The sequence below is a fragment of the Chaetura pelagica genome, unplaced genomic scaffold (assembly GCF_000747805.2).
Source record: "Chaetura pelagica isolate M959 unplaced genomic scaffold, ChaPel_1.0 scaffold532, whole genome shotgun sequence".
NCBI classification, from domain to species: Eukaryota; Metazoa; Chordata; class Aves; order Apodiformes; family Apodidae; genus Chaetura; species Chaetura pelagica.
The window spans coordinates 510,262-529,652 of NW_009952282.1; the positions used below are offsets into that span (position 1 = coordinate 510,262).

The window sequence follows — 19,391 nt, forward strand, 5'->3', positions numbered from 1 at the left end:
AGATTTAAATTTGCCTCGTTTCATCCTGGTCAGAATTTCTAAGGGATGTTTTGGTTGTGTTTTCACTTCTCCACAGCACCTGCCAGGCTTGGAAACCTGAGGGTGCATGCACAATTAAAGACCAACCTCAATTAACACTCTTAAGACTCCCTTCACAAGCAGGAAGAGTAGGATTGTGTCACAAGGTAATAAAACTGAGGGGTATCTTCAGCCTCCAGCTTGGGGTGATACCCAGAAGGGGGATTTTTTTCCTTTCTCATCTCAAGAAGCTCAAATTTGCAGCTTCTAATCCTTGGCTAATGACACGTGTGCTCCTGCCTGAGCATTACCAGACCACATCTCCTGCCCTGGCTGCTTGTGCAGCTCCCACAGCTCAGACCAGGCACCAAACAGATCCCTGAGATTGCTTGGATTTGCAGACAGATACAGGATTTTCTCCCTGGAGCCAGGCTGTAAAATATTGCTGAGTTTACATGTTAAAGAACCACGTTAATATTAAAAGAAGGAGAAAAAGAGAATATCCCCTAGCTGGGAATGTAAATGGGGTAGGAGCTGTGCAGGGACAACTTGCTTTATACTTTTAAGAGTTCACCAACCTCATTGCTTGGCTTATTGCTTTAGGGCAAGTTAATTAAAGCCAATGGAGAATTTAAAATTGGGGAAGGGGAACATATCTTAATTACCTTTCTCTCTAATTCATGTCCTTTGGAAACTCATTCTTTGTGAAGGCCCTTGTGGGTCAGCCCCAGGATTGCTGCAGCAGCAGGTACCTGGCACACAGCTTGGCTGGTGCCTCCAGGAAACATCTTTGGAGGCTGGATAACCTCTGCTTCCCCAGGGCCCTGGGAAATGCACAGTGTCACTTTGGTGTGACTGATGGCAGCTCTGCTGCAAAGAAGTCTGAAAGGCTGTCTCAGCTGTGCAAGGAAATACCCTCCAAAAAATGCCCAGCACCAAAGGTGATGCTCTGTTAGTTCAACATCCAGGGAAACAAGTTCCACTGCTTAACAAAAAAATGAAGTATTATCTGGAATATGCCATTTTTCTCCAAGAGTAATGGTTTGCAAGGCATGGAGAGAATGAGGGAGGGTGTTGATCTCAGGCATCCATTAACAAACCTGAGCTTCTTTAAGCCAGAGCTTCCAGCTCTGACATTGAGGTGAGTGTCTCAGTGTGTCAGCTTGACACAGGGGTCTGCGTGGGTGCGTGTGGGAACCAAGACCCAAACTGAAAAGGGCTTTTCGAGACGAGCTATAAGAAAGGTCTTCAGTGAGGATCTTCAGGAGAAGATGCTTCAGGGGGTCAATGAAATTATAATAATTGTGGGGGCCCTCGTGGCCAAGAAGGCCAGTGGCCAGGGGATGGTTAGTAGGTCAGGGAGGTTCTCCTGCCCCTCTGTTCTGCCTTGGTGAGGCTGCATCTGGAATGTTGTGTCCAGTTCTGGGCCCCTCAGTTCCAGAAGGACAGGGAACTGCTTGAGAGAGCCCAGGGCAGAGGCACAGAGATGCTGGAGGGAGGGGAACATCTCCCTGCTGAGGAAAGGCTGAGGGAGCTGGGTCTGTTGGGCTTGGAGAAGAGGAGACTGAGGGGCCACCTCATCCATGGGCACAGATCTGTTCAGGGCAGTGTCAGGAGGACAGAGCCAGGCTTTGTGCAGGGATGTCCAGTGACAGGACAAGGGGCAGTGGGTGCAAACTGGAGCAGAGGAGGTTCCATGTGAATCTCAGGAAGAACTTGTTTGCTGTGAGAGTGACAGAGCCCTGGGCCAGGCTGCCCAGAGAGGCTGTGGAGTCTCCTTCTCTGGAGACATTCCAACCCCCCTGGCCACGTTCCTGTGTGATGTGCTCTGGGTGCCCCTGCTCTGGCAGGGGGGTTGGGCTAGGGGAGCTTTCCAGGTCCCTTCCAACCCCTGAGATTCTGTGATTCTGTGGGATGGAAGGCTCTGGAGGCATTTGGAGGTGATCCACTCCTTGGAAAAATAGGTTCTAGTAGTTCAAGGAAGTGCTCCTTGGAGCAGAGGATGAGGTTAAGAGGAAGAGTTTGGAGTGGTTACCTCAAGCTGTGCAGGCATCTCCCAGGGAAGGCATCAAGTCCCACCACTAGTAAGCACATGATGATGGAAGCAAGGCAAGGGGCTGAATGGTTTCACTTTCTAGAGTCACTCAATCACTGCCAAGGAATCTCTTCAGCCTTCAGCAGCTCTAGCAGATTTTTAAAATATTGCCTCCTCTTTCATGTTGAGTCCTCCCATCAGCCCAGAGGATGACAGAAATCAGCTGAAAGCACGTTCCAGTTCCAGCCCTCTCCCCTCCCGTGTCCCCTGCTCCCCTCCTGCAGCCACTGGATGTCCATTTCTGCAAGTTTTCCCTTCAGAACAAACCTATCATTTTTCACCACAGGATATTTACAGCTTCAATCAGTGCCAAATTCAATTGGCTTCTGATCTCATCACTGCAAGTTAGAGATGCAGATATTATTTGCACTGCGGTTAATTATGGAGCAATCAAACTTTGGCTTTTCCACTGTAATTTCCTCTGCCAGCTAATTTAATTAATCACCCCCAGCTCAGCTCTTCCAGCTGCGACCGGCAGGGTCATTAATTAGACATGTGGTGGTAGCTCATAGACCAGTTCCTGTTAAGGGGCTGCTGCCCACTTGATCTCTAAGGGAGCAAGAGCTGTTTTTGGAGCATCCAGGCAGGGTTGGAGGTAGATGCCAGGTTACTGAATTCCTCAGAAGTGGAAGCCATGCCCAAAAGATGGACTGCAAGCAAGCAGAGGGATTGCTGGGGCTACTTCAAACAGGACTGGGATCAGTTCCCCACCACGGTTGGATTTAGGGTCTGACCTGGCAGGTCTCAGTGGTCCATCCTTTCTAGTCTGACCCAAGAGCTACAACAAAAATCAAATGCTCAGAAACTTGCTCGACCTCCCTCTGGCTGTTAGGGGGAACTGCCTGGCTTCTGCTGGGTGGAAAATACACACTTCCCTGATGCACACAAGAAATTAAAACATGCATTTTAATTGCCAGATCATAAAAATAATAGGAAGCTTTTTTCCCCCCTCTATAATAAAGTCATGCAGAATAACCAGTTAGGTCTGTTACATGGTTTGAATCCCAGAATAAGCAGCAATGATTATTTTTTGAGGATGGAAGAACCTTTTACAGTAGACAAAGTGGGTTGATTACTTACAGCTGAAGAATCTCATCCTGAACATTATCAGCAAGTGATTTGGGACGTGATGGCCCAGCCTAAGAGCCCTGGAATGTCCAAGCATTTTGCAGGGAAGACAGCAGATCCATAGTCTTGGCTCTTGCTTGGTCTGTTTTGATGGTCAGCAATAACAGACTCCCTGGCTGGGTCCTGCATCTGGAATCCCAAAGCATCCTCCAAAGCCACCGTGTTCTCAGCCTGCAAATCCAGTTGTAAACATCCTCACCAGGATCTTTATCCTCTTTGGAGTTCCAGCAAAGCTGCTGGTGATGCCACCACCCCATATCTGGGTTCTCAGAGTAGATAAGCTGGAAATGGCCAGGACAGTGGCAGCTCTGGGTCAGCTTTTTCAACCCCATTCGGCAGCCGTTTCACTGCACTTGGGTTTCAAACCCGTTGCAAAACTGTTGTTTCTCATCAGTGCATCTGTCTGCCAGCAGGAGAGGGCTGGTGGGTTAGCTGGAGGCTCCCCCACTTCTTACCAGGTAGATAAAACCTGCTCAAGACAAGTGTTTTCATCATTCTGGGTCACAGAGCCTCCTTTCAGACTCTTCTGCTCAAAACATCCACCAGCCCCACCCAGTTGTAGTAAACTGCAAATAAAACCCTCTGTTCTCTTTGCCGTGTAACTCACGGTGGCTTTTGCAACCCTCCCTTCAAGTGCATCAGGCTCTTCACTGCTGCCTGGTTTTTCTTCCATGTGTCTCTCAGAAGATTCCCTGAGTCGGAAGGGTTTTGGGAAGATCCTTTCAAGATAAAGTCCCTTCCCAGCCCGCGGTCAGGGAGAGCTTTAGGGCTTTTTCACAAAGCTGGTGCTCAGCGACTGTTTCCGAGTGGAGGGGTCACATCTGCTTCTCCCATCACAAGGAGGTGGTTGACATGTTGTTGCCATCAGAGCCCTGAATGAGAGGGATTTGTAATTGACAGGAAAGCAGCCTGTCTCTTCAGAGAAGCTCCACACCTGGCTTTGGAGCTGAAGTTAGTGGTTCTGCTAGGCAGCAGTGCCTACAGACTTCAGCAGGTAGCAGCCAGGCCACCCTGCTCAGCTGCAGGTTGGTGTTCTCAGGGCTGGAAATAGGGTCCGTGGGGATCCTATATCTTGATCTTCAAAAGGTACTGCCGAGTCATTTACCCCACAAACGTGGAACAACTACCAGCCTTAACTAGAAGACTTAACTCTGAAATGACCGTCAGTTCCTCGAAATTAACCATCAGTGCTCTACAGCCAAGCTGGAAATCAGTTTGGTTTTGCTCTGCAGAAAATTAGGATTGCACTTGGTCTTGATGAGCAGATTGCAGTCACCCTGTGCTACTTCATCTCCTCATCTCACTTGGTTTTGTTTTATTTGAGCAGTAAATCTCTTAAATCTTCCCAGAGCTATTGCATGTCTTCTGGGGAGAGTCATCATCGTCCTGCCAGGCATTCATCAAGGTTTCCAGTGATCCACTACATGAAGTATTTCTCTGCTCCTTATCAATCAAAACAGTTTACTTACAACTTTTAACTTTTTCCTCCTGAAGTAATCACAATTTGATACTCCACAGATTGCAGAAAATTGTCACTGCTGTGTCCTGGGTTAATCCATCACATGAAACAGGCATCCTTTGGGCATCAGAAGAGCATCACATGTTTAAATAAGCAAGAGCCAGTCAATGAGAGAGTCCATTAACCACTCCAGATGACAGGGCAGAAAAATGTTTGGGTCACAGGTATGTTGGGAATTGCAGCACAGACCTTGCAGACCAATGGGGCATCTCCATCCAGCACAGGTTTTTCTGTTCCCTCGTGATATTGCTCAAGGAAATGTCTCAGTCAACAGAACAGCTTGAGCTTTTTTAGCTTAGGTTGCAGGAGGGAGCTCGTTCAGCTCTTTGTGGAAGATAGTCCAGGAGATAAAGGCTTCATCACTTTCTTGTAGCCTTGTTCTGGACAAGCTTGTAATAACCTTCAAGGTCATCTTGTCCATTAATGATGGGGAGGAGGTCATTTCTATCTGGTAGACTTGAGTGAAATGTTCTTATCATCTTATCATCCAGGCGTGGAGATAACTGCTCTGACAGTGAACATCTTAAACACATGTCCCACGGGATGGAACTGGCTGGTGTAGACATGTGCGAGGTGTTTCACTGGTTCTGGAGAAGTACTGGGAGACTTGAGCCCACCTTCAATTGTGAAAGGTGATGAAACTTCTCACCAGCTCTTCTCAGCCAGAGGGTGGCTGCTGTTAGTCCCCTGGGAAGCGCCAGTTCTAGCGGCTTCGGGAGAAACTTCTCCATGGAGAGGATGTAGATATGGGATATTTTATGTCTTTATTCTGTGGCAAGGACCCAATCCAAAAGCTTCCTCAGTGGAGGAACGGTGGTCTTCGGGATAGTGTTATGATCCTCCTGGGATTTGGGAAAACATCAGCAAAGTGGCCATTGAGTCGTGTTGGGTCAAGGGTACGATTTGTGTGTACTCGCCGCCCTCAGCTCTTCTGCCCTCTCCTCTTGGAATCCAGGTGCATTTAAAACTAATTTCCCTTTCCAGGATTAATGACTTGACACTTCCCAACTTGACATTTCCCTTCACTTGGCCTCATAAAGCAAGCTCTTCCCTTTCAAGGGGAACAACTACTCCATGCAACCAATGCAGTTGGCAGCACCAGGGTATTTCACATCCATCCGGGGGCAGATCTTCTCTTCAAAATCCAATTAAAAACAATCTTGTAATGAAGGTGTAAGCCTAAAGAGATGGTAATTATCAGGCCCTGGAAACAGCAGATCCAGCTGTCCAGAGCAATGTCCCAGCAGAAGGTGTCCCAGGAGAGGAGTTGGGTGCTGATGGGAGCTGGCAGGTTTCTGCTGTTGGGAGCTATCCTGCTCCTAACACGGCCCAGCCACCCTCATCTTCAAAGGACCCTGAAACCTTCCTCTTCTCCCCTTCTACCACTTCAAAACTGCAGCGGCTGACAGTCCAAATGTTGGAAATAATTGGATTCTGCATTCTAATTCATCTGTAAAGTATTCGTTGATTAAATTAGCCTAATAGATATTATTCCTTACATGACTGCATAATTTCATCCTGATTGGATCACTGTGGCACTAACGAGTCCCCCCATTTGCCATTGACTGGAGAACCACAGAAGGCTGGGGGTAACTATCAGCTTCTTCCCATCTTTTTTCTTTCCCAGGCTAAAAGTTAAACTGATTTATACTAAAAGGGCAGGCGGCCGATGCCCAGGTACAGTGGTGTGTTAGCCTTGGAGACCAGTGTTAGGATGCCAAAAGGAGTGTTTTATAAAATCTTGAGCCCTCTTTTTATTTACTCAGTAGGTTGTTGTGAAGCACAAAGATTAACTGACCATTTAAATTCCTTCTGGGGAGGGAAAGGGAAATACTTTTCAATAAAATCCATTTAATTGTCTCGTCAAAAGAGAGAAGGCACAATGCAAATGAGGCTCCTAAGGACTGCACACGTTCAGGGAAATGAAGAGGACTCCTTTTAAAGTGAAGGTTTCAACAACAGTGATTCTAGCCTCTGTTAGTAAGATTTTTAGTTTGAGCTGCAACTGGAGTGTAACCAAGAGAAAGGGAGAGGAAAACAACATTCCATTCCGTTGTCACGCCAAGGGAGCACAGATATTTCTTTCCTGAGTAAGAAGGAGCTACCTTGGAATCCTCTGCCATGAGGATGCCCGGCCACCCAAGCCAAGCAGACCTCCTTCTCCCAGGGGTTTTGTTGGGAAGGGGTTAACCCTTGGCTTTTCCCCCTGGCCCAGTGGCTGGAAACAGCTGGTGGGTTTTGTGTGGCGCCGGTGAACTGAGCAGTGGGAAGGAGGTTCTGGGACAGGGAGAGGTGGCTCAACTCAGGAAACTGTTTTCATGAGCAAACGGGGGAAACAATGGCTGGTCCGCAGGAACAGAAGGGAGACCTGCTCCCCCTGAATAGCTGCCCCCAAAAAAAACCCAGCTCAAAAGGAGGAAGGTCCATTCGCCTCTGGGAATCCAATAAATTGGTTCAGGAAGTGAAAGTCTGTCCAGGCTAATGGAGCCGTGATTGACGGGTGGTTCTCATTACGGTGCCCATCAGGGGACAGAGTGAATTCCAATGTTATTTAAGAGGTTAAGTAGAAATAAGATGCAGGTGACAACCCAAGGCTGGGGCATCGTGCACTGCTCTTCTGAAGGGTTTGTTTTGTGAAGAGCCTCCACAAAATTTAAAAAGAATGGGGGCAGGGGCCATCTGGCAAGTCAGATTTGGTCCTACCATAACTAGCAGTGAGTTTACCTGGCTGCATGTGAGAGGGAGCAGGGGAAATAAGGTTGCTTTGGGCACTCTTGGCTTGGGGAATTCCTGTTCCTTACATCTGCAGAGGAGTCGATGTTTGGTATTCAGCTCTGTCAGAACAAATCTAAAGGAATTTTGATTTGAAATATATCAGAGGCCACCTAGGGTTGGGGCAGGCTTTTGGGTGTGCTTCTGCAAGGTCTGAACCTAGCTTGAGAAGGAAAAGGAAAATGGATTAGTAGGGACTCAGGCTGCCTTGTGTTTGCACAGTGCATGGTAAGGGTGCTGAGATCTGGCCCAAGTTGTCCAGGGAAGCTGTGGCTAACCCATCCCTGTCCCAATCCAGGTTGGATGGGGCTTGGAGCAACCTGATCTGGTGGGAGGTGTCCCTGCCCATGGCAGGGGGGTGGGACTAGATGAGCTTCAAGATCCCTCCTAACCCAAACCATTCTATGATTCTGTGGCCAGATACAAGGATGTAATTCAGCCAAGAGATCCACGGCTGGCTCGTGGATGAGGGTGAAACTCCAAAGTATGGCTTGGATAATAAATCTGGTTCGATGCAGAATTCACGTGGAACTCAAAAGGGTTATTTACCATTCCAAGTGGAGCTGTGACTGGATACGAGGAGCAAAGAGCTGTGCACGAGGCAGTGGGGAAGGGCAGTTGGAGGGGAGAGGAACAATACCTGCCCGCGTCGCTGCACGAGTGCGTTCCCGGGTGATGCTAATGAGAATTGCACTTGAAATGCAGGCCTGATTTGTGATGAGATCAGCTCTGCAGAGTACATTTGTGGAATGCTCACCTGATTGGCAGCACTGCCTCTTGAAGGGCTGAAGAGCTCTAATTGCTAAAGAACATACTATAAATTTATTAGCAGCTTCTGCTTTCTCATTGGTGGGTCTTCTCCTGTTAAGCACCAGGAAATTACCAATTTTCAGGAGTTAGTCACTCACATCTGGGTTTTCCAGAGAAGCCTCCATCACCACGCTTGTAAATCCTGGCTTAGCCCTTGTCCATCAACAGCCAGCTGGAAATCAGTCACTCCTGCAGTGGACAACTTGAGCACCATGTGGTTGCCATCCAACCTGTGTCCTCCTTGGCTCATTCCTCCTCGTTTCCTCGCCGCAACCCCAAGGTGCACAAAGACCATTAGGAGGGAACTAAGCAGCTTGGCAGCCCTTGGGCTGCAGCTGCCACAGACCAGAAATTACAGGGTTTTGGCAGTTCATGGGCAGGGCTTTGATGTACTTATTGGTACGTTCAGCCCGGGGGCACCTCAGGCTGAAGAGGACATACCCACTAGTTATTTATTTTTTCAGGAGCACAATAGAAATATTCAGGAGCCGATGTAATTATGTCAGTGACTCTGCTTTTAAGATTGAGTCACAAATTAGAAAATAATATTCACATGTTCCTTCTAATTGGGAACAGATTAGGGCTGGTTTGTCTTTTTGAAATAATTTCCAAATGTGTCCTGAAGAGGGATTTGCAGCCGAAGGAGAAAGGGCACCAAGAGCGCTTGGGCAAGAGGCTTTAATTCTTTAATTCTGCCTTTAATTCTGGCACACAGCTTTGAAATCCCTGCACACCTCTCTCCAGAGGTGCTCTCCAAGTGGAACTTTGCTGTCACTTTTGGCAGGCGTCTCGGGTGCGGGTTTTCCTTTACTGTCAGGTTTTATGTGGGTTTCCCACTGTTAAGCACCGACCGTATGGCTTGTAAATCAGGAAAGCCTAAAGGTTTGCAAGTGATTAATAGGCAGAGGTGCTCAATTAGAAATGCCTCAGCAGCACTTGAGCACTCGAGGGTCTTTGAAAAACTGAGGCCATTTCTGATCTCGCCTTTTTGGTGCACTTTTGGGCAACCCCAACCTTGCACGTCCCCTTGTTGACAACACAGAAACATAAAAACCAGCATTGAGGTTTCATTTCTCAGGTGCAGAGGAAACCTTCTGGCTTTCTGGGGTTGTTTACTGCTGAGGGTTTGTCAGGCTTTTCCTTTTTTTTAATCTTAGTCTTCAAGTTCATTCTTCATCTCCTTTGCCTTTCCAGAAACGTGAGCTGATCTCTCAGCTTTTTAAATTAGTTATCATTTAGAAAAGCTCCCAGCACCTGCACCCTGCTTCAAACTGAGGCAGAGGGAAATCTCATTGCTTGGTGAATGGAGAGAATTAGCAAATACAAGGAGTAATTAAAAAAATGCAACTGAAGGAAGAGTTTATAGCATTAATAATTTCTGCAGCATCTTTGGCGGTGGTGAGAGGTGGCCAAGGCATCTGCAGAAGCAACCACTAGAGGTGGCATAGTGGAAGGGGCAGAGCTGTGTTAGTGGGAAGAGAAGAAGAAGAGGAGAGGAAGGGTATAAGATGAGTTGGGGATGTTGGAAGGTGAGGGGAGAGCTCCAAGTCCCTAGGGAGGAGGTAGGCAGCAAAGAGGTCCCTCGAGCATCTGAAGAGGGCAGGTCACACAAGTGCTGCCCACAGGGATGGTTCAGGTACTTCCCAGCCCTCTGAACCTGTCTTGTGCAGAACAAAGCATTTAGTTTTACTTGCTGGCTTCTCCAGATGAGTTTTTCTCAGGTGCAACCTTGTATTTTCTCTTTTGTTTCTTCTATAAATTCAGTGTGATGCTGGGGGCTTTTTCCCAGCCTCTCCAAAGGGGATGATGGTGTTGCCTCTGCTGGAACAAAGAGAACATTAAAGCTTTTGTCGTCCCTTCTAAACAAAACTCGAGGAGTTATTGGTAGCATTTGGTGTGAAAACATATTTCAAAATGAATTTCCATATTCTCTGGAATTAAAGCCTTATGTATAGGAAAGAATTAGGGGTAACAAATTGGGAATTTAGGGAATCTTTGAACCTGAGTGGCTGTGGATCAAGTTGTAAATTGGAATTTCCAGCCTGTGTGTAGATGCTGGCACAAGGCCACTTGATTTATACACCTAAGACACAAGGTTCAGTGTGGTTACCCAGAGTAATGAAATGCATTAGATCCATGTTTGCAATTAGTGTTCCCTCTGTGTCTGTCTATCTATCTATCTATCTATCTATCTATCTATCTATCTATCTATCTATCTATCTCTATCTGCAAACAAGCAAGAAACTCGCCTTCCTCCACTGTCCATAGTGCTTGTCTGATTGTTTTCACCAAGCTGAATGTTTAAAATCTTCAGATCCACCATGGTTAGGGGAATTTTCCTCCTAAATGTTGCTGGCAACGCCATTTAAAAAGGTTCTGGGGCTTTAAGGGTTAGTGGAAAAATAGAATTTGTGAGATTCTTCAAGCTCTTTGTGAAATCTCCAGGGACTGTTTTCATTTCACGTAGTTACATGGACCAGAAAAAGCTGGGATTTGTATTGAGGAAAAACTTGACTGGCTTGGAGGGCTTGTGGTTGTCACCCTTAGGATCTTTATTCTCAGCTTAATAAGCCTTTTAGTATCTGCAGGTGTTCGCTGCCATTGTATGTCACATACCTGTTGCTCAGCTTCCTCTGAGTAAAGCTCAGATGTGATATATTTTGTGGAGTGTACCTTAAAAATTATTAGATTGAGTGTCGAGCAATGAAAACATACGTTTGCTGCAATTTTCTGTGATATATCAGAGCCCACAATTGCAGGATATTTATCTCAAAACCTGAAGTCAGTAAACCTTGATGTCTCAGCCAGGCTGATAATTAATGTTGTGCAGTAATAAATCCTGCAGATGTCTTGACACCCAGGGGAGAGCTGCTGGTTGCTCTGTGGCATCACTGGAAGGCCAACCTAGGTGTGAAGAAGGAGCAGTTCTTGGAGCCCTCCTTCAGGGGGCTGCTGGCAGGAGAGAGGGCAAAGGCAGTGGAGAAGCTCCACTGAATCCCAGTTACCATTACACTGGGAAGTGCCATGCAACACGTGATGAATTTGAGAAGCACTTCAGCTTGGCACGAGGGAGCCATCCCTGTTGGTCATGCACAGTAGGGCTTATTTTTTTTCCCCTCAAGCACACAACTGGAGAAGGAAAACTGGAAGATTTAGTAGTAGAGAATGGTGGAGAAGATCCTGACCTGTGGGCTTCCCAGAGCAGCTCCTGGGCAGGGTGAGGGGCTTTGGGCATGGGAAGCCACCTTCCTTTTTGTCTTTTGGGGCTGGTGTTTGGGTTTGGTTGCTTGGTACAACTGATGTTAAATAAGTCACTTGAATTGAGAATATTTTTATGGCACTGAATTCTCTGTCTTGGTCTTTCCTTGCTGGTGGATGGAACTTAGCAGGCTTAACAGCAGCTTGAACACAGTCCTCAGCTGGATAACTTCCCTGGCAGAGGCAGTAATTAAGTCATACCTAAGCCTGGAGAGCCCTGGTCCAAAGTCCAAGACAAGAGAGAGGTTGGCTCATCTGCAGCCTTGCTCCTCGTCCACCAGGGATGTTTAACTTGTAAGAAGTAATAAGCTTAATAGGTTGACTTTATTTAATTATTAATGATCCTTTTCTGTCCTTACAGCCCATAAAGCACCCTGTAAGTTGGCAAAACACTCATAATATTGATCAGGAGCCAGCGAGATATTTATTCCCTCCTTGCCCCAGCGCCCATAAATCTGGCTCCGTTGCCTCGTTCCCTGGGCAGGCGGGATTTACAGTGGCCTGTTCCTTAAAAGCTTTTTGTAATGAAGGGATAAATGCCCATCGGTCTTTGTTGGCTGTCTGGAGCCCTCCTGTTTGCTGGGGACCTGGAGATCCTGGTGGGCTGGTGCCTTCCCCCTTAGCAACGCCGTCAGGGAGAGAAGGCATGCGTGCTAGGGAGCAGTCAACTGCTAAGCACTCACTTTGCAATAGAGCGGGGTCTTCTCCTGCCGAGAGAGGAAGCCCCTGTGTTTTCTCAGCATATTGTTCCCAGCTCCTCTTCCATGCCTCTCCTCCCAGTTCCTGCTTTGCTTGGGGCAGGAAAACACTTGGGAAATTCCTTGCTGCTAGCCCCTTTCTTCTCGCCTTCCCTTCTTCTCCTCCCCCGTTCTTCGTTGCAATTAAAAACATCATGAACCTTTCCCAACGATTCGGTCCTGTCCCCCCACCCTGATGTTCCTCTTTCATGCATCACAAGGTTGCATCACCAATTCCAACCTTGTGCCAGGCCTTGTGGTTTATCAGATGCCCACAGGGGCATCTCAAAGGGGTCTGTTTAAACCACAAGGCCTGGCACAACTGCCTGCTCAGGTGATGACCATGCTGGACCACAAAGCTAACAAGATGTTCTGGGGCTCTCCAGGAGTTTGGGAGGTGTGGGGGTTAGGTGACTTCCTTTCCTTGGAAGAGACACATTAACCTTGTCAGCTGGCCAACAGGAGGGGAAATCTGGCAGTGGTCTCACTGAGCTGGCCAGGTTACTACTGCACTAAGTGGTTGTACTTCAGTGAGCAACCAGAAATGGCAGGAGCACAGCATGGTCACAGGATTATTTTCTTTAGCAAGAGACAAGAAAAGATTAAAAAATTCAATAATTTTGTTGAATTAGTGTTGTTGGGAGTGTGTAGGATGAACTATTCCTTTAAAGTACCTGCTTGGTATGTCTGCCATGGTAGAAACCTCCTGTCCATTATGGTTTTAATGTAACCTTTCAAAATCTCATTGAGCCTTTTAACAAACTGTGGGTAATTTTAGATGACAAGGGAGTGACACAAGGTCTTTATGATCCTTGTTATGGCTTTGATGAGAGCAAAGGGCATGTTGATGGCAAGTTCTCAGCCTCTCCATCCACACACTGTTGCCTGTGTTATCAGTTCTGAGTCCCTGTGTGGACACAGGTTTAATTTCCACCCTGCACCTCATGTTTGTGTTTGCTGCTCATGCCCCTCCAGCAAGTCTGTGTGAGGGACAAAGGAAGTTGAAGGCAGAGATGAATGGGAGTGAGGAGGAGTGGGATGGAGAGTTGATACCAGCACTACGAGGCCCCTGCTTGGATCTAGTGGTTGTAGAACCACCAGGGTGGGAAAGTCACTCCACGGGGCTGAGCTGCAAGGTCCTAGCTGAGCATCTCTGGTGCAAACCCAGCAGTGGGGACTGCAGCTCCTGGAGCCAAGCTCTGCTCTGAGCAGATCTGCTTTTCCTGTTCCCTCGTGCTACCTAGTGAGCCCTCCCCCCATCCCAGTGCCCAGTATTTATGTTTCCAGATAATAATGAGGTGATGTGGCTGGCAATGTCATTTAAATAATTGGACATTATCTTGAGAAGCAAGCACCTCATTAGGTCAAAATAAACTGAGAACTGAAGTTTTCATCTGTTTCTAAGAACCCTTCACCTATGTGCAGAATCACTGCCACAGCTGAGGTTTGTTTCATTATTCCCACCGCCGTGTCCACTTCAAGTTCACTCCAGTGGTGGAGACTCCTGCAACAGCAAAGAGCTTGGTGGTTGGTTTTGGCCCAGACTTAGTGGCTCGTTCCTCTCTTGGTGTGGAGATACCATGGAGTATTTTGCAGTCTGAGTGTTTGGCCCTTGAGGTTTGTACCAGCAGTCTGGGTTGGGATGCGCAGCTTCAGATGAGAGGCTCAAAAACCAGACTGATCTTACAACTCTGCTTTTCTTTTAAGTTTAAGAGTTCAGAATCTCTTCATTCCTTTCTGTTTATGCATTGAAAGAATAGTGTGATCGTTGAAGAGAAGTCATGTGAGACATGTGCTCCAGCATTAGGTGTCAGCAAGGACCATCTGAGGTCCTGAGGACCCTGCCCTTCAGCTTTGAGTTGGTTCTGAGAGAAGGACCCCACCAGGTTTTAAAGTTTAAAAGTCAAAGAGTCTTGTTTTGGCTTTGACAGCTACAACTGAAAATCTCCAGTGCTGAGGGGGTTGTTCAGAGTGGAAGTTACCAGGGAAGGAATCAAGGGAAACACTCATTTGAGTATTGCTGAATGTCCATCTCAATGTCCACTCCTTTATTTTTAGGGATTGGTTCGGTGTCTTTCTCCTGATGAGTTGCTCTTCCTCACATCTCCTAGTGCTCTTGTGCAGATGATTTATTTAAAGGTATGGCAGGGCTGGCTGAAATGAAACACTGTTCCTCCTCTTCCCGCTTCTTGCTGACCGCTCCAATAATTCATGTTTTAGCTCATTAGCTAACAGGGATGTGAGCAGTGGTCCTCCAGGGGACTGCAAGGAGGGGAGCTGATCTACTGCTGACAACTCTGCTCTTGGACTGGCCTTCCTTGGGGGAGATGAAAACTCCTCCAAGAAGCTGTGGATCCCAGAAGTGAAACTGGAGCATCAGAGGAACAGTTAGTGTTTATGGCTTGGTGTGGGGATTTCAGGGATGGAGCTGCCTGCCAGGGAGGTCCCCAGGACTTCCCCTTCAAAAAGCAGTACTTGTGCTTGGAGATGTAGGGAGGATGTCCCTGGATGTTGGCTCTCTAGGTACTCATTTCAAACTAGCCCCTCTGCATTTTGCCTATCCACGAGGTGTGGGCCAGAAAACCCAAGAAACATGTCTTTCTTCTCAGTTTGTACAGTTACACATTTACATCTCCTTCTACATCTGTGTCAGCCCCCAGATATCAGAGGCTTTTAAAAAAAACCCTCATTTTGGTTCATAACATGTGCTGGGTTCCCACCACAACTCTGAATGTCCCTCCCAAGGCAGAATTTGACTGTAATGATTTGAGTCTTTTGGTGGCCTCGGTGGACAAGAAAATGTAGGTGGGTTTGTTCAAAAGGGAAACTGAAGTGAGGGAAAATATCCACGTGTGGAGGCTGAACTTTAGGTGAGCATAGATGAACAGAAAGGGGCTTCTCTCCAAGCCATGGTGGTTGAGCACAGCACCCAAGGCTCAGGAGCTGGAGGTTGCTTCTTCTCATGGCACTGATTCTGGTTAGGTTTTTCCCCTTCAAACAATGCAACTAACCCCAGGAATGACAGATGTGGCAGTAACAGAAGTCCTTTCCTTCCTCCTCTCCCCCTGGGACACCTGAAAGGATGCTCTGCTTATCAGATCCTGCCAGCAAAGGTTAGTTTGCAGCTCCTCAGATGTTTGGGGTTGTCTTTTTTTTTTTTAGCTTGCAGGAGTCACTCAAAGGTTTGACCTCAAGGAAGCACACTTGGTGGTGATTTTCTGTTTACACATTATCTCTGAAAAACAACCCCCCAAAAAAAAGACCTGGATCTGTTTGGAGGGTAAATCTTGGGGAGGGTGGAGGAGCTCATGCTTTGGGAAGCTGTGCCTGAAAGCATCCAGGCAGGTCAAAGCAAGGTCACTCCGCTTGTCCCAGAAAATGATGCAAAACTAATCCAGATTTGCTGCTGGAAGGATCTGTTTACATAAGTATTTAAAAACAGATTAGGGCTAACCTGACACTGGATTAACCAGCAGAAGTGTCAACACGGCTGGAAGGCAGAAACAGTACTGGGCCTTTTGTACTCCATAGGAGAACATCTGTCCCCAGGACAAGTTGCCTGGCTTGGGTGGTGTGTGTGGTTTTCATGAGCTGGACTGACTACCTGAGGTACCTCTAAATGACACCTTGTCTAGGGCTAGATCTCTTAGATCATGCAATTGTATGGTAATTATGTTAATGGAGACTTGAGGGACTTGTTTGGAGTCCTTGTCAGCAGGTAACCTGATAGCAGCCAGGCTTTTGAGAGGTCTTTGACACATCAGGAGGAAATGGTGCTTCAAAGGGTTGTTTTGGCATTTGCAACTTAGAAAAACAAACAGGAACCATCCATAGAGCTTCTGCACTGGAAACTGCTCCACTTGTAGAAGGCAACAGCAAGGCCTGCAGTGCAAGCCCAGGTGCTTGGTTACTTCTGCTCTTAGGTACAGAAACCTGGTGCATTCTGAAGCCTCTTTTTTGCAGCACAACCTAAATATGGAGTCAGGCTGCCTGTTAATGTCTCTGGTCTTCAGAGAGTCATAGAATGGGTTGGGAAAGACCTTTCAGATCACCCAGTCCAGCTCTACCAAGGCCCCCACTGTCCCATGACCCTCAACACCACATCTACAGGGCTTGGAAATCCCTCCAGGGATGGGGACTCTACCCTTGGCCAGGGCCTGACAACTCTTTTGGGAAGGAATTGTTCCTAATGTCCAATCTCAACCTCCCCTGGAGCAACTTGAGGCCATTTCCTCTTGTCCCATCCCTTGTTCCTGGGGAGCAGAGCCCGACCCCCCTGGCTCCAACCTCCTCTCAGCAGCTGCAGAGCCAGCAGGTCTCCCCTCACCTCCTGGTCTCCAGGCTGGACACCCCCAGCTCCCTCAGCTGCTCCTCACAAGTTCTCCAGCCCCTTCTCCTTCTGCTCCAGCCCCTTCCCCAGCTCCCTTGCCCTTCTCTGGACACGCTCCAGCCCCTCCATGTCCTTCTTGTGCTGAGGGGCCCAGACCTGACCCCAGGATTTGAGGTGCCCCCTCCCCAGTGCCCAGCATCCCTGACCTGGTCCTGCTGGCCACACTGGGGCTGATACAAGCCGGGATGTCGGTGCCTTCTTGGCCACCTGGGCACACTCTGGCTCATGTTCAGCTACTTCATGATGGTGAGAGCTCTTGCCCCAACTTGTTGCCAGCCCTCATGGCAGCCTAGGGTTTTTTTAAGCCCTCCTGGCTGGTCTGATGACCCCACAGGCACAGCACCTGCCGAGGGGGATCTCAGATAATATGATGAGGTGGGTGACACAAACACCACTGCAAGGAGAAGATTTGGTTGAACTATCTCTGCAAGGGCATTTTTGCCAATCATTTGAAGGGGGGATGATTTTCATGGTGGTTACCTGCTGTTTGCTGGTGGTGACCATAGTCCAATCTGAACTTGCTGGTGCAGAGTCAGGGTTGGGTTGGACTGACCTGTCTCCTTTGTCTTCTCCAGGGAAGAAAAGGAGCGCTGGATACGTGCGAAGTACGAGCAGAAGCTCTTCCTGGCCCCACTGCAGTGCCTGGAGCTTTCTCTGGGCCAGCATCTCCTGAGGGCCACAGCCGAGGAGGACCTGAGGACAGTCATCCTGCTCCTGGCCCACGGCTCTCGGGAGGAGGTGAACGAGACCTGCGGGGACGGCGATGGGCGCACTGCCCTCCACTTGGCCTGCAGGAAGGGAAACGTGGTGTTGGTGCAGCTCCTGATTTGGGTGAGTACTTGGTGGGAGGGAGCTGATGGGGTTGGCTTTCAGTTGGCTACGTCCCTCAGCAGGACCTTCACCTTGCGGGTTCTACAAAGCTGGTTCCCCAGGTCTCAGTGTTCCTGCTCTCAGTAGAGAGAGTTCCTTAGCAGTCCCAGGTTGGAAGGGACCTCAAGGGTCATTTGGTCCAACCCTTCTAGATGATGCATCCCTCAGCAGGGCCTTCACCTTGCGGGTTCTACAAAGCTGGTGCCCCAGGTCTCGGTGTTCCTGCTCTCAGAAGGCAGCAATGCCAGGTTGGAAGGGACCTGAAGGGTCATTTGGTCCAACCCTTCTAGATGATAACACAGTTTAAATGAGATGGCCCTACCCCCTGTCAGGCTGAGTCTTAAAACTGTCCAATGTAGGGGAATCCACCACTCCCCTTGGGAAACTATTCCAATGTCTAACTGTTTCCACGGGGAAAAGTTTTCTTCTGGAGTCCAACTGGAATCTCCCCAGGAGCAACTTGAACCCATGAACCCTTCTCTTTCCCGTGTGACCCCTTGTCAAAAGGCAGTCTCCACCTTCCTGGTATCCACCCTTTCTGTGCTGGTACATGGAGATAAGGTCTCTCCTAATCCTAAGACTTCCCCAGCACCCATTTGAAGCTCCATCGTGGCACATTTTGTCCCATACAAGAACCTCTCCCTGTAGAAACTTTACCTATGCAGGTTGCCCAGAGAAACTGTGGCTGCCCCATCCCTGGCAGTGTCCAAGGGCAGGTTGGATGGAGCAACCTGGGCTGGTGGGAGGTGTCCCTGTGTGTGCAGGGGGGTTGGAACTGATCTTTCAGTCCCTTCCAACCCAAACCAGCCTGGGATTCTATGACTCAGTGCTGCTCCCCTTGTCAGTCTGGTGTCCTTCCTACCCTCTCCTCCCCCTCCCCAGCTACATTCCACCCTGTCCCCACTCCCTTTCCTCCACCCCGAGGCTCCAACCCCCGGGTCTCTTCCCTCCCCAGTACGGCGTGGACGTGATGGCGCGCGACGCGCACGGGAACACGGCGCTGGCCTACGCCCGGCAGGCCTCCAGCCAGGAGTGCATCGAGGTCCTCCTGCAGTACGGCTGCCCCGACGAGCGCTTCGTCCTCATGGCCACACCCAACTTGTCCAGGAAGAACAACAACCGCGCCACCAGCGGCGGCAGGATGCCCACCATCATCTGAGGAGCTCGCTCGCGTGTTCGCTGACCCGAGTTACATCCGCAGCCTCATCTTCCCTCCATCCCCATCACAGCTCTGCTCTGTGAGTCTGGTAACTCTCCTTTTCCCTTTTCCCTTCGGTACATCCCCGTCCCATCCGGAAACGGCGCGTCTGGAGAGAACCAGGGGGTGAGGAGGAGCCCGAGGGGCTGCAGAGGAGCAGTTGTTGGAGCGGCAGCTCTGGAAGGTTGAGCGGGACACGCCGCGCGCGGCACCGGGACGGGGGGAGAGCGGGGGCAGCCGTGGGCTCCCCGGGCCTGGAGGAAGGGCTGGGGGGAGAGGTGAGCACCAGGAGAAGGAAGGAAGGAAGGAAGGAAAGAAAGAAAGAAGAGCACTGGTGACTTCCCGTGACTGACAGTGAAGCACATCAGTACATCTCACCTCTCCCCAACGCGACGCCCCGGATTTCATCCTCTTCTTTGACGGCATAAATCAGAAGCAAGCACAGAGTTTGTCAGGTTTGAAGCTCCTATGATGGTATGTGTCAAATCAGTTGTAGCTAATCTGTCCGGGGAGAATACTGGCTTCATTACACTTGTATAGTTGAGTTCTTCCAGCATTACTGCTGTTTAATAGAACATGATTAGTCATCACGGAGA

At 48.8% G+C, this 19,391-nt stretch overlaps 1 protein-coding gene across 1 annotated transcript in view; it reads left to right on the forward strand.

Annotated features, from left to right (window-relative positions):
* Nucleotides 1–18,756, forward strand: part of AGAP1 (ArfGAP with GTPase domain, ankyrin repeat and PH domain 1) — a 243,146-nt gene extending 224,390 nt beyond the window's left edge. Inside the window, exons 15-16 of the mRNA XM_010007801.1 lie at nucleotides 17,303–17,558; nucleotides 18,553–18,756. Coding sequence (XP_010006103.1) covers nucleotides 17,303–17,558; nucleotides 18,553–18,756 — 460 coding nt within the window. The remainder of the gene's footprint in view (nucleotides 1–17,302; nucleotides 17,559–18,552) is intronic.
* Nucleotides 18,757–19,391: the final 635 nt, after the last annotated feature.